The 14,481-nt window shown below is 47.2% G+C and overlaps 1 protein-coding gene across 1 annotated transcript in view; it reads left to right on the forward strand.

Moving 5' to 3' along the window:
* The window catches only part of ABCA12 (ATP binding cassette subfamily A member 12), a 68,046-nt gene that overhangs the window by 45,495 nt on the left and 8,070 nt on the right, over nucleotides 1-14,481 (forward strand). Inside the window, exons 36-45 of the mRNA XM_064718417.1 lie at nucleotides 395-488; nucleotides 1,933-2,060; nucleotides 2,976-3,063; nucleotides 3,524-3,629; nucleotides 7,226-7,280; nucleotides 7,992-8,169; nucleotides 10,280-10,395; nucleotides 11,109-11,268; nucleotides 12,553-12,821; nucleotides 13,817-14,027. Of these exons, the coding sequence (XP_064574487.1) occupies nucleotides 395-488; nucleotides 1,933-2,060; nucleotides 2,976-3,063; nucleotides 3,524-3,629; nucleotides 7,226-7,280; nucleotides 7,992-8,169; nucleotides 10,280-10,395; nucleotides 11,109-11,268; nucleotides 12,553-12,821; nucleotides 13,817-14,027 (1,405 nt within the window). The remainder of the gene's footprint in view (nucleotides 1-394; nucleotides 489-1,932; nucleotides 2,061-2,975; nucleotides 3,064-3,523; nucleotides 3,630-7,225; nucleotides 7,281-7,991; nucleotides 8,170-10,279; nucleotides 10,396-11,108; nucleotides 11,269-12,552; nucleotides 12,822-13,816; nucleotides 14,028-14,481) is intronic.

Raw genomic sequence — 14,481 nt, forward strand, 5'->3', positions numbered from 1 at the left:
CCCTGGGTGTTTGCAGTGACTGCCCAGGCAATACAGCCCATCACAGGAGTGCCCAGGGATTGCCACAGCAATAGCCTTTATTTCTGGGCAGGTTTCAGATGCTTTTGGCCTCTGAGTGCCAATTCCTTGCACTGCCTACTGTAGGAATGAAGCGGTGCCTGGATTCCATCTGATAGCTGAGCGAATCCAGGCACAGGGAGGGCTCTCTGCCAAGGGGCACAGGAGGCAGCAGCAGGCTGGGGATTCCCTGAACCACCCAGAGCTGACAGGAAGCTCTGCATTTCTGCTGGAGCTGCCCAACTGCCAGCCTTGCTGTCATTAAACATGACAGCAATTAGCTTCGTTTGCACACCTGAGCCCAGAGAGCCTCAGAGGAAAATGTGTTCCTTTTCAGGCAGTGCTTAACAGAGGACAAGCTTGGCCAGTGGATTACCAGTGGAAACCAGAGAACTAAATATTCTGCCTGCAACTGCACAGATGGCATCCAGGTAACTTGGATAAACCCAGAAGTGAGGGGGCTTGGGGGATAATTGGGGGCCTTGTTTGTTGGGAGTGGTTTTATGGGCTGGGGCTCAGCATTCCAAGCCCTGCTGTCTCTCTTTGGCCTTGTTGAATTTGCACACTGGATAACCACTGTCTGCACCAGTCTGGGGACAGGAAAGGAGACAGCATCCTCAGAATATTCACACCCTAACATCCCTGGGAGAAGGTTTAATGGTGTTTTTGAATGTTGTGTGATTGTCCCTTTTGACAGAGATGAGCATGTATTCAAGAGGAAGATTTTCTCTTATACAAACACTGTCAGTGTATAAAATCACAGCTACTTTTGCTGCTTGCTCCTCAGAATTTAACTTTATGCAAAGTCTAGATCTGCTCCTTGTTTTAAAAATTAATTATTAATAATAATAATTTGCATTACAGTGGTACCTACAGAGCCAGATATGGGCACTGCTGGGATTTGCATGCACATGGGGAAAAGGCAGATCATGCCCCAAGGATGTTACAATTTTGCAGTTTAGTTTGGGGTTGAGCTTTCCTTCCAGTGCTGCTCATCTGTCTTCAGCTTTTTGCCATAGCAGATAAACTCATGGCACCATGTGATGCCTTTTAACATAAAGGATGTACTTAGCTGAATGTTTCTAGTCATTCTTTAAAATGCAGCCGCTATTTTGTGCAGTTTTCTGGACAGACACCTAATTTCACATCATTAAAAGTATTGGCATGATTTCTCCAGCAAGTTGGGATAATGTTCAAAGCTGATTCTCACCTCTAGCAGGCACAGGCAGGTGTTCCTCAGCATGGAGGAAGCTATTTTGTGTATTCAGATGAACAGATGCACAATGGGGGAGTCCAGGGCTTTTGTTAGGATGAGCTGAAGGAAGAAGCCAACATGCTGTCTGGGAGGACACTTCAACCTCATGAAACACTGATGTGACTTTGGCCCTCAGCATGTGAAATTATATATTCAGGACTAATTCAAGGTTTCTCTGAAGCCCAGGAAAACATTTGCAGTGACTGACAGTAAAGCAGAAATGTAGAGTGTAGCTTCTGAGAAATGGAATTTGAGAGTTTGAGGCCACCACAGAGTTTTCTGCTCTGTGAGTTGTTTTGCCTTCTGCAGTTTTCTGTGCAGTCACTCTGCTAAGTGGGATCAGCCTTAATTCAGCCAGAATCTTCCTCCATAGCATGAAGCACATTTCAAGGCCCCACTGATGCCAGGAGAGCTGAAGGGTAGATTTAAGCAGAGGTTGTTTTTAAGCAGCTCCCTGAATATTGGGGCCAGTGTGCAGGGATGTGTGCTGTGTGTCCCTGCACTCTGGCTTGGGAAGGAGCAGAAATGCTGCCATGGCAGGCTCTCAATCTTGTCCTCATGTGGTGGGTTTTAGTTAAAACACAAACACTGAAGTTTTTTCTTTGTTTGTCTCCCCTCAGACTTGTCCACAGACAAACTACACTCCCCCTCACAGAAGGACCTTCTCCACACGGACCCTTTACAACGTGACAGGGCACAATGTGGAGAGCTACATCCTGGCAACCACCAAAGATTTCCTGCAGAAAAGGTACAAACCCCTTCCTCTGTGCTGAAAGGCACTGGGAGCAAGGCAGGACATCCCACATCCCCTCTGCATGAAAAGGTGGCAGGGCAGTGGGGGTTTGGAGTCTGCTGAAAGGAGCTGAAGTGTCTTGCAATCATGCATAAAATAAAAAAAAAAAAAAATTAAAAAAAAATTTAAAAAGAAAAAAGAAAAAAATAAGATAAAAAAGAAATAAAATAAAATTAAAAAGAAAAAATAAAATAAAAAAGATAAAAAAAATAAAATAAAAAAGATTAAGGCTCGTGCAAGTGTTCTGCTTGACACAGCAGATCATAGCCTGGGGATAACGTGTCAATCAGCTGGCATGTTGGGGCTGCATCTGCAGACAAGCCTTTTTTGTCTGACTCAAATCTTTAAAAAGAGGAAAATCTCATACAGCCTGTCATGAAGTAAACCCTGGGGAGAGATTTTCCTCCAGATTTGACTCTCTGAAGAGTCTCAGTGAGAGCTTCACTTGGAGGAGTGCATCCATTGCAGTGAGAGCAGAGTCTGAGCATTTCCGTCTGCTGTGGGGTGGCTCTGGGGACAGAGGTCACCTGCCACTAAAGCTGGCAGGAAATGTGTCCATCTGCCACTGACAAACTGAGCTGCTCATCTGCTGGGTCAGAAGCAGCATCTCACCCCAGAGTGGCAGGCACACAGCTCAGGACTCCACTGGGCTCCAGGATCTGCCTCAAAAGAGGCTTTCAGCACCTTTGTGACAAGTTTGCCAAGCTTCTGGGGTTTTTTCCCCAAAGAAAGGCTCCCAGGGTGGCTTGGCTCCACACTGGGATAAGCTCTCTGAAGTCAGGCTGCAGTGGCACATTGGCATGGCCCATCCAAGGCAATCAGGGCTTTGGGATGAGGGCAGTGATGCATTTCCCTCTGGTTTTCTCTCAGGTATGGTGGCTGGAGCTTTGGGCTGCCTTTGACACCAGATCTGCAGTTTGACATCAAGCCAGTGCCCCCCAACAGAACACTGACTAAGGTAACCAACCCCCACCTGCTCATCCTGGCATGGGAAGGGTGGGACTCAGGAGAAGGAATCTCAAGTTCATGGATATTCCAAAAAAAAAGGCAAAACCCTCTGAAATCCGCAGCTTGGCATGACAAAGATGACTTGCAGTTCATTTTCTTTTCTCTCCCCATTCTTCTTTTTTGGTCTCACTTCTCTTGCTAGCAGGAGGCAATTTTTCTGTTGTCATAATTTTATTATACAGAGGTGAAAAGATCAATTAGTAACACTTTTATCTCATGAGGGGATGTATGTACCATAACAAGGGCTGGCTGGTGCATTCTGATATGCCCATTTCTCTGGTTCAGCTCAGTGAAAATGTTGTAAAACACCAGGGTTAAAATTTGAGGTAGTTTGCACAAGTGAAGCAGGACAAACCAACATGTTGTCAGTAATAACTCCCAAATTGTTTCAATTTCTCAATTGTGTGCAGGTGTGGTACAATCCTGAGGGTTATCACAGCCTCCCAGCCTATCTCAACAGCTTGAACAATTTCATTCTTCGAGCCAACTTGCCAAAAAATGAGACTTCCAGATATGGTAAGTGTTCCTTTACAGGAGCAGATGACTTCTCCCCTTTGGAGGGATATCCTGCTTCTGCTGAAACCAATTCCAACACTTACCTTGGCTTCAGTGGGGCCTTTTCTTTATTCACTGTTCTGCAATTCCTTTTAAAACAGAATTCATGAGCATGAATAAATCACAAAGTTCATTTGTCTTAGTCAGAGGCTCAGGGGAACTGGACAGGGAGCCCCAGCTCCTACGTAAAACCCTTCATCTGAGACATGGCAGCAGTTCCTGATTGATTTATTGCCTCTCATGGGCCACTGCCAGGGCTGTCTCTGATAGGTGCCCATCAGTTATGCACAGAAAAGTTCCTCTAGGTCATCTCCAGGGGTGGATTAGGAAATTTTAGAAAATTAGATTAGGGAATTTGAATATGTCACCCTTGTGCTGAGAGCAGCCCAGGGTGAGTGGGCATCTGTGTTTGGGTTTGAGTGAGAGTGGGGAGGGAGAGATTAAAGGAGAAACAGAATTTCCAGCTGTGTTTTTCCTCTGACACCTGACATACACAGATCCAAGGAGAGCTGATGGCCCATCTGATGGGCTCCTCATAGCTTCTCCTCCACAGCACACTGCAGCAACCCAAATTCCTGCTGGTAAACCAGGAAGGTGGCACTGGTGTGTGCTCATTCAGGGCAGTCCCTTTTTGTTCTCCTCTCCATGAGGACAAATGACAGGAGACACACTGCATGGATCCTTTTGGGTCAGGTTCTGGTACACAGCAAGGGAAACTTCAGGCTGGGGATGATCCTGGATGGGCCTTTGACTTTTAGATTAATGATACTGTGGTCCAATAGGTGTGAGCATTTGCCTTTCCCTTTGCAGTTTAGCACCTTTCAATGTGCAGTGTGGGCACAATCCTGTCTGCAGGTGTGTCTGCCTCCAGAGAGGGCCAGGGTGCAGAGACAAGAGAGAGATTTATCTTGCACAGAGATTAGTGGGCTCTGCTCAGCAATTGTGTGCAGAAACCCCCTCCTGATTGACTTTCTTGGAGCAGCAGTGCCCTTCCAGCCACATCCTGGCCAGGCCCAGCCCTGCTCCCCTCAGAGGGCTGCTGTCCCTGGTGACACAGGCACAGGTGGCAGTGTCTCTTGGCTCACAGGACATGTCTGAATTGAGCTGTGATGGATCCAGGCACCTGGCCTGGAGCTTTGAGTGTGACACCCTGAATTCCAGCAGCAGATGCTGATCTTCCCAGTGAGACTGAGACTCCCTCCCAGCCAGCTCAGCTCACAGGGAGTGACACAGAGCCTTGTCCTGGCTGTCCCCTCTGGGCTTTGCAGTGTGCCCTCAGCTCACACATCACAGAGCTGCCAGAGAAGAGACCCCAGCCAGGCACTGCCAGCAGCAGCAGCAACCTCCCAGAGCAGCTGAATTATTAAGCAGTGAAGCTCCTTGCTCTGTCTCTCTATTCCCAACACATGCTGTGTTGGGAAAGAGCAAAGAGCAAAGGCAGGAAGCTCTTGTGAACAGCCAGAAAGTTCTCACAGGGAAAGTTTTCTACCAGCAAAATAGCAATTTTCTGGGTGAAAGAATAGCAGCAGGTTTTGTTCCATCTGTCCTGCTGCTTAGGTGTTTTTGGAAAGAAATACTTAGTAATAAATGATCAGGCAGACAATTCTGTGCTTCCCACTAATCATCCAAGCCAGAGAAAGGGAGAAATAAAATGAGTGGATGAGGCTGGTTCCCCTGAGGAGGAGTAAATCCAGACTGAAACACAACTGAAGGCACGTTCTGTGGGGTGTGCTCCTGGCAGCTCAATGGAGTTGTTGTTGTGACAAATAAATGATGGTTTAAGAGCCATTGAAATGGCCAGATAAAAGTGTGTTTTCACTTCAGCAGTCAGAAAGAGGTGCCAGTCCTGCTTTAGAGGTTTGACTTAGACTGGGTATATTTAAAAAAAAATACATAAAAAGCTTTTTACCCTGTCACTAAGCAAGTCATAATAGCTTTTGACTTCTGTATATTGTGCTTTCTCTTCTCTCAATCCCAGCTAACAAAAAAGGAGGAAGCATTGAAATGGAAATTTTGACTTCTAGCCTAAGCTGCAGTAAAAGAAAATGGCTTTATAGTGAAGTATTAACAGATTAGACAGACAGTATCTTTCTTTCTCTCTCTCCTTTTGGAGAAGGGAAACATTTCCTGGCTGTTTGTATGGCTTTATCAGCAGTCCAGGATTTTAATCCCATTTCTCTCACTGATGACAAGACTGAGGTTTGGTCAGGTTTTGGGTTTTTTTTTCCTCCAAAATTAATTTCTGATTAAATCCTCCCTTTCAAATTCATTTGCTCAGTATGGCATTTGGTCAGCTAAACCCTCAGGCTCCTCCCTTCTGGTCCCCCCTGTCAGAGTGCCCATTCTTAGGGAAAATTACCCAGAATAATTCTTCATCACATCATTCCTAAGGTCTGCCACCTGGCTGTGAGGAGCTTCAATTCCACAAGTGGCATGGTATAGAAAATCTCTGGATTTAAGAGCAGCTGGAGGTCCCCCAGCACTCCCTGAGGCATTTTCTTAGATGTCAAAATACAAATTGAGAGCCTCATTTTTAGCACATAAACATGGGAGCCCTTTCTCAGGCTCTGGAGCCTTAGAGACTGGGCTGCCCGGCTGGTGGGGCCAAGGCAGAGACCTGCACTGGAGGGTGGGACTGGCCCACCAGAGCCTCTCCATGCTCTGCCTTTTGCTTTTGTGGGCACAAAATGCCTCCAGACATGGCAGAAGCACTGTGGTGAGCAATACTAGTGAGTTTTGGGCTAGGAGAAGGAGTGCTTAAACCTCATCTGAAGATATCTGCACATAAGCAGGGAATTTCTCATTTGGAGTTTGAATTTCTCAGAGAATTTCTCAGTTGCAGTTTGGGCCAGATACAACCCCATTTAAAATGGATTTTTTTGGAAAACATCACAGGGACAGTGTGATAATTAAATTTTTGCTAGTAACTTTGATCAAAATACTCTTTATTTTATTTTTTTTCCTAGCTTTTTAAGACAGAACAGTTCAGAATTAACTCACTGCCACACTAGGGGCAAAAGTAGCTTGCCTGGGTTTCTGCTCTCACCTCCAGAGATCCCATATGGAGAAAGACATCTATAACAGGCAGGTAGCAGTTGTGGAGGAGGGCAGCAGGGAAGGGATTGTTCCTGGTGATAAAGGAACAAATGGAACCAGGTGGGATCAGCAGACAGCAGCTCTGAAGCAGAACACATCCCTCAGTTTGGAAGGTGGCAGTGCTGAGAGCTCTGAGCTGGAATGCACAATCAGCCCCACAGTGCCTGACTGGAGTGTGGGGAGGGAATGGGGCTGGCAGCCACACAGCTGGAGGAACAGGACCCAGGTTTGAATTTCAGATCTGCTCTGCAGCCAAGTGAAATCCAGGAAAAAGGAGGAGGCTCAAAAGAGGAGGCTCAAAATCCTGCCCAAGATCACACAGGGATGACAGAGCAGGAACACGCTTTTGATCTGCTTTTCTTCTCTTTTCTCTCAGTTTTCTTTATTGTTGTCAATATCAGGAGCTGGTGAAGGAAGCTTTAATTTGGACACATTTTCAATTTCATTTTTTCCTCCCATAGGTATTTTCCTATCAGCTCACCCATATCCTGGAGGACAGAGTCAAGAACAAGTAATGTAAGAAGATTCATTTGGCTGATGCCTGAATATTTTTAGCTTTAAAAGGAGCAAACCACTTATTGCAAACCATAAACCAGCCTAAATTATTGGATACCTTCCTCTAAGTGATGAAACTGCTCTCACTTGTGTTCATTCCCCTGTTCATGAATAGTGTCCTACTTGCCACCAGAGCTGGGGATTCCTGTGGGGGTTTTTGTGGCAGGATCTTATGGAGATCTGGAGGTCACAGATACAGCCTCACACATTTGTGTGCTTGGGCATATAAATAAATAAAAAAAAAACGATTATGATGATGATGATAATAATAATAATAATAGTGACATAATTTTCTTTTTGGCCCTTCCACTCCATGCTGGGGTCCAGCACTCCAGCTCAGTCCTGTGAGTCCCTTTTGCTGGAAATCATTGCCATCAGCACAGGGAGCAAAGAAAGGAGGAGATTTTCCTCTGTGAGGCTGGTGAGGCCATCCCTGGAAGTGTCCAAGGCCAGTCTGGACAGGCTTGGAGCACCCTGGGATAGTGAAAGGTGTCCCTGTTCATGGCAGGGGATGGAATGGGATGAGCTTTGAGATCCCTTCCAGCCCCAAACCATTCCAGGATTACAAAAGATCTGTCCCAGAATCAGGACCTTATTCCTTCTGAGCTTCAACAGTGAGGGAAATCTGCCACTTTCACTCACCAAATTCATCTTTCTCCCCTTTTTTCCCAGGCTAAACAGCTTATTGGACATCATAGTGTCCATGTCTGTTTTGGTGGGCTACTCCATCACCACAGCAAGCTTTGTGCTCTACATGGTCAAGGAGCACCAAACCAAAGCCAAGCAGCTGCAGCACATTTCAGGCATTGGGATGACAACCTACTGGGTGACCAACTTGGTTTATGATCTGGTAAATAATTCACATTCCTAAATGCACCAGGGGGAGCATTACACACCACGGGGGGAAAAAAGTTCTTTATTTAAAATTCTTCTTATTGCTACCAAGGGTGTTGTGTAGTAATTATTCTCCAAGGCACTGGGGAGGATTAAATGTGAACTGCAGCACTGGATTGTGCCAAGCAAAGGCATTCCTGCTCTCTGGAGTGTGTGTAAAACACCCAGCACATTTATATGGGAGCAGGATATATATATGTGATTTTATATATATATGATTTTATATATATATATATATATATATGATATATATGTGATATATATATATATATATATATATATATATATATAAGATATATATATGTGCATTCCATAATTTATATATTATATGGGAGCAGGCTGCAGCCTGGTTTCCATCCCACACCCAGTGCTGCTCTGACAGCTTGCAGGGCTGGGTCTGCTGTCACTCAGGCTCCACAGCTCTGGGGTGAGGCTGTGGGGCTCGGGGCTACAGCCACTCTGGGATCCTCTGACACAGCCCTGCTGGGCAAAACCCCACCTCTGGCTGGAATGCTGGCTGTGTTATAAAGTTTTTAAGCCAGGAAAAGCTACAAATGCAGCCTTGCGGGACCGGAGCAGTTCTTTTTCACAGTGCTGCATGGATGTGCCTTGCTGAGCTCCCTGGCATAGGTGTGCCCTTGTTCCTCCTGAAGTCGTTTCCTCCTGGTGCAGGGGGTTCATGGCATTGCTGGGCCAAGGGGAAAAATGTTTGGAGTGTGTGTAGGCTGAAGTGCTTTGTGTGTCCTGCATTCCCTGTGGTGCAGGTGTCAGACCCTCACACAGGGAGTGGGCAGTGCAGCCAAGCTGAGCTCCTGAGCCTGGCACTGCCAGCTGGGCTGCAGTGGTGACCAGCTCCACTATCCCACACATTTCTGCTGCTGAGGGAGATCTGCAAGTGCCTGAAATCCCAGTGTTCCATTGCTTCCCAAAAGCAGGAAATCCTCAAGGACATTTGGGTGACTGACCCTCTTTGGTGCAGGGAGAGCTAAGGGCTGGAATCCCATGGGGAATGTGAGCTAGAAGGGCCTGCCTGGAGGGGCTGAGGAGTGCAGGCAGCAGCACAGGGATGCCCTGCCCTGCAGGAGGAATTGAGAGGATCCCAAAGCAGCAGCACAGGGATCCCCTGCCCTGCAGGAGGAATGGAAGGGATCCCAAAGCAGCAGCACACAAGGATCCCCTGCCCTGCAGGAGGGGTGGAAGGGGGTCCCAAGGCAGTAGCACAGGGATGCCCTGCCCTGCAGGAGGAATGGAAAGGGTCCCAAGGCAGTAGCACAAGGATGCCCTGCCCTGCAGGAGGAATGGAAAGGGTCCCACAGCAGCAGCACAGGGATCCCCTGCCCTGCAGGAAGAATTGAGGGGGTCCCACAGCAGCAGTACAAGGATCCCCTGCCCTGCAGGAGGAATGGAATAGATCCCAAGGCAGCGTGGACCCTGGCTGGCTCGGCACTGCACTGCAGGGAGGGTGGAGCCTGTCTGTGCCTGCCTGCCCTGCCCGCTCCGGGCCCTGCCTCCAGCCCTGCATATTTGTAAATCAGCCTGTGGCAAAATCCCCGGAGCCCTCGCACAGTCGGTATTCAGCGGGCTGAAACTAATCCAGCGCTCTCGGCAACTTGATATTTCTCAGTGAATCCCTGCCAGTAAATTCTGCAAATCCCGGAGCTGGGGAGGAGAAGGAGCTCTCCAGGCAGACTTTTGGTAGCTCTCTGGCTTGACTCAATGCTATAAAGACTAGATTTACAGGGCACAGTGAAGTGGTGTGACTGCAAGGCTAACAGAAAACCCAGAGGGGTATTTTTCATTCACAACCTTTTTTTAAGGTACTTTCTGCCCACTCTCTTCAGTGCTGAGGCTTTGCCTATTCAAAAAGGCTTTGTGGGAATTCATCTGGGGGGAATTGAGAGCCCACCTGTGTTTGGCTTCCCTAGAAAAAACATTTCCTTAGAAAAACCAAACCAAGCTGCATTTGTGGGACCAGATTCAGTCCTGGCACTGTTTCTTCTGTTTGGTTGTAGGAAGGTGTTTCAGAACTGTTGTCCTAGTAACATCTTTTTAATATCATTTTGCAGGTACTTTTTATGGTCCCTATTGGACTCTCAGTAGGAGTTATTTCAGCCTTCCAGATCCCAGCTTTCTGCAACAACAGTAACTTAGTGGCTGTATTTCTTCTGCTGTTGCTCTTTGGGTAAGTGTGGAGCTTAGTTATTTAAATATCACTGCACAGGGTAAGGAACTGGCTCCTGCAGGCTGCTGCAGTCTGAGATCCAGGGGGGAAAATGTGGGCTTTTCTCTTCAATATGCCCTTCACAAACAGTCACTGAGTTGCTCCTTCCAGGAGCAGGGAGGTGAAGCATTGTTGTCATGCCTGCTTTATTCAAAGCAATCCCTGTGTGAGAATATAGAAATCTCCAAGGTCCCAGAAACAGCCCAAGCTATAAGCAAATGCTTGCTGGCCTCTTGCAAAGTTCAAGAGCATTTTAATAGCACAGAGCAAAATAAACAGCAGTAGCACAATTCTGGAAAACTTAGACTTGAATCCTCCAGGCCCAGTATCTCTGTTTTCAGGTGGGGTTCCATGCTCAAAGTATGTCTCATAAACCTTTTCTCCAAATTCTAGCAGACACAAAGGCATTTTTCCTTTCTTTAAGCTCTGTCATGTGGAAATGTAATTACATGCCAAAACAGAACGGTTGTGTTCCAACTCTGGGAGTGTTCAAAGCCAGGTTGGACAGGGCTTGGAGCAACCTGATCTAGTGGCAGGGGGTGGAACTGGATGGGCTTTAAGCTCTCTTTCAACTCAAACCATCCAATGATTTTGTTGTCTGATGTCTTCAGTGGTTTGTTTTCAAAGTAGCCTCTGAGTTACCATGGTTTTCTCTGCACTGTTGGTATTTATAGATATGCATCATTTTCCTGGATGTACCTGCTGGCTGGGCTGTTCAAGGAAACAGGGATGGCCTTCATTGTTTATGTCTGTGTCAACCTGTTCTTTGGCATCAACACCATTATCACTCACTCTGTTGTGTTCCTGCTCTCCCAGGAGAAGGCCACAGACCAGGTAGGAGCCCCACAGGTACTGAGCCTGTGGTGAGCCAGCAGGAGGGTTCCTGTGGGCTTGGTGGCTTTGATTCAGGTCTGTAGCAGCTGGACACAGCCACAGGATTTCATGGGCTTCCCTACAGACAGGACAGGAGTCACATATGGATCTTGCTTGGCTGTAAATCTGCACCCCCAGCAAAGAAAGAAATGATGGTGACAGAGGGGAGAGCATGGAAAGGGAGGGAGAAAACTGAGGACAGTTTATAACCACCCTGGTGATGGAAGATGGAGGGCAGAGGTGCTGGAGATGCTTGATAAGAAGTTGTTGATGGACACTTCAAACCATTGCTGAGTTCTTGAGCATGAGCTGTGGGGAGTGACAGCTGAATGTCACTGCCCTGAGTCTGACATGTGCTGCAGTTAACCCAGCACCAGCTGTCTGTCATTCCAGTCTGTAATGCAGTCATCTTCTCCCTGCAAGGATGAAAAACAGCCCAGAGACTGTTTTGTGATGTTTAGTGATGATTCCCTAAAGTAAAGCCCTCTCTTAAACTGAGATCTGCCTGGGAATGGCTGGGATAAAATGCACACCTTACACTTAGATTTCTTTCTTTATGGAGAGCAATTACAATAGCTGGGTTGGATTTTTCTCTCTGTCTGGACAGAGTTTGTTCAGCAACCCCTTGGATTTTAGGAATATGCAATTATGATCACCATTCATCCCCCTGTGCCCCAGTGGCACGGCCTCAGTTCCTTTCCATGCTAATTTAGTGCCTCTCCAGTTTGCTTTGTGCCCTAATCCTTTCTTCTGCTAGAAATGTACCAGAGTTCTTTGCTGTGGGACTGCACTGGGCTGTTCTGCTGTGAATTAGCTGGAAAAGCCCTTCTATGTCTAGAAAAGCCAAACCTTTTGTTTTATGGAGATGTTTGTCCAAGGAAAACAGCCAGGGCAGTGCTCCAGGGCAGCAGGCTGTGCTGGACAGATTAGGGGGGCACAGTGGCAGCGCTCAGCTCTGGCTCATGGTGGGTTCAGGGTGCAGGAGCAGCAGCAGGGACCATGCTGGGAACTGGCTGCTGTTTACTATGGGTGATCACAACCTCAGAGCTGCCTGTTGACTTTTATGACCTTGTGCCTGTGAAACGAGCTGTCTGCAGAGCTCTTTGCTCTCAATTTATCTCTGCTGAGACACAGGCAAATCCCAATGTAATTGTTACACTTCAGTCCCACAGTAAAACCTATGAATTTATTCCATGAATAAAAGCAGTGACTGACTGTGCTGCTCTTTGTTTTTTTTTTTTCCAGGGCTTGCATGATCTTGCTGAAAATTTAAGGCATGTGTTCCTCCTGTTCCCACAATTTTGCTTTGGCTATGGCTTGATTGAGCTCTCTCAGGATCAGGCACTGCTGGGCTTCTTAAGAGCCTATGGAGTGGATTACCCTGACAAAACCTTTGAGCTGGACAAGACCACATCCAAGCTGCTGGCCATGTTCATCCAGGGCACCGTGTTCTTTGCCATTCGGCTCACAGTGCACGACAGGATGGTCCAGAGAGTCTGGAACAAGGTTCTGGAGTAAGTAACATCTGCAGCCTCAGTCCTAAGTTGTGACCATGTTCACAGGGGTGGATGTGAGAGATGAGATGAGGATCTGACTCCATGTTTCAGAAGGCTTGATTTATTATTTTGTGATATATATTACATTAAAACTATATTAAAAGAATAGAAGAAAAGGTTTCCTCAGAAGGCCAGCTAAGAATAGAAAGAATGATCACATAGGCTTGTGGCTCAGAAAGTCCAAGCCAGCTGTGCTGTGATTGGCCATTAATTAGAAACAACCACATGAGACCAATCACAGATGCACCTGTTGCATTCCACAGCAGCAGATAATCAATGTTTACATTTTGTTCCTGAGGCCTCTCAGCTTCTCAGGAGAAAAAATCCTGAGAAAAAGATTTTCCATAAAAGAAACAGTAACATCTGGAGCCTCACTGGGAACAGTCCCAGGCACAGCTCCAAGGTCTCATTCTGGGTTCCCACACCATCACTGGCAATTATGCAGCCCATACATTTCCAGGACAATTTGTGAATGTGGAGTGAGTTTTCTCTCAGTTAATATTAGAATATTAACTAGCAGAGGTGTAGTTTACAGAGTGCCCTGGTAGTTGGTGCTGGCTGGCACTGCAGCCCTGGGTTTGGTGGGTGGATGCTCAGATGTTGGTGAGGGCAGTCATTCCACTGGCAGCCTCCTCTGTTTGGCTCTCCCCATCTCCTCTGCCCTGGGTGCACACAGAGAGGAGTGAGAACATCCCTGTCACCTGCATTAGGAGCTGTCCACAAGGCAGGACCTGCTCCAGCCCAGAATATCTGCTGAAAAATAGGAGGAAAAAACAGGCAGTAGGAGAACACTGAGTGGAGCAAATACCGGGAGAGAATAGAAATGTATATCTGAATATTGTGTGCATGCCCTGGGGTTTCACAGGGAGGCTCCCTGGGATCTATCCTGGGAGATAACCGAGATCTAACTGCTGGCTGGTGCCTGAGGCTGAGTCCCTCTCTGCCCTCCCCAGGTTCCTGTTTGACAGAGTCCATGGCAAAGCCTCCCTTCTGCCCCCTGCAGCCGTGGAGGATGGCGATGTCCAGGCTGAGAGGAGCCGGGTGGAGTCTGGCAAAGCTGATTTCGACGTGGTGCAGCTCCAGAACCTCACCAAGATCTACCACCTGCCTCACAAACGCATCACAGCAGTGAAGAACATCAGCCTGGGCATCCCTGCTGGGGAGGTGAGTGAGGGGAAAAGGCTGCTGGCACCTTCCCCTGTCACTGCCATCTGGCATCTTCCTTTCTTTGCCTCATTTATTGATTCTTGGGGCTACAGCAGTGACAAAAGGCTCCTGGTAGATTTGGGACATCAAGTTTGAAGGCCCTAGAAGGAGGGAAAGTGGATGGAATTGATGGAGCTCTGTATTCAGAGCAAAATGTCTGCATGCTCTGTTTGTACAGTGCAGTCTTGGGCGGGGGGGAGGTCACTGGGGATCACCAGGTGTAAATGATGACAGCAGAACGTGTCCAGCTGAAATTATTCACCTGAACTGCATGGGAGATGGTGAGTCAGGCTTATCTGTTTGTGTTTTCTCATCAGGGGAAGGCAAATCACTCCAGATGAACATACATTTTCATGAATTAGAACCTAAAATTAACTCCAAAGAAAAAAACATTCTTTGGTCATGTCAGTGC

Source organism: Zonotrichia leucophrys, chromosome 7 (genome assembly GCF_028769735.1).
Source record: "Zonotrichia leucophrys gambelii isolate GWCS_2022_RI chromosome 7, RI_Zleu_2.0, whole genome shotgun sequence".
NCBI classification, from domain to species: Eukaryota; Metazoa; Chordata; class Aves; order Passeriformes; family Passerellidae; genus Zonotrichia; species Zonotrichia leucophrys.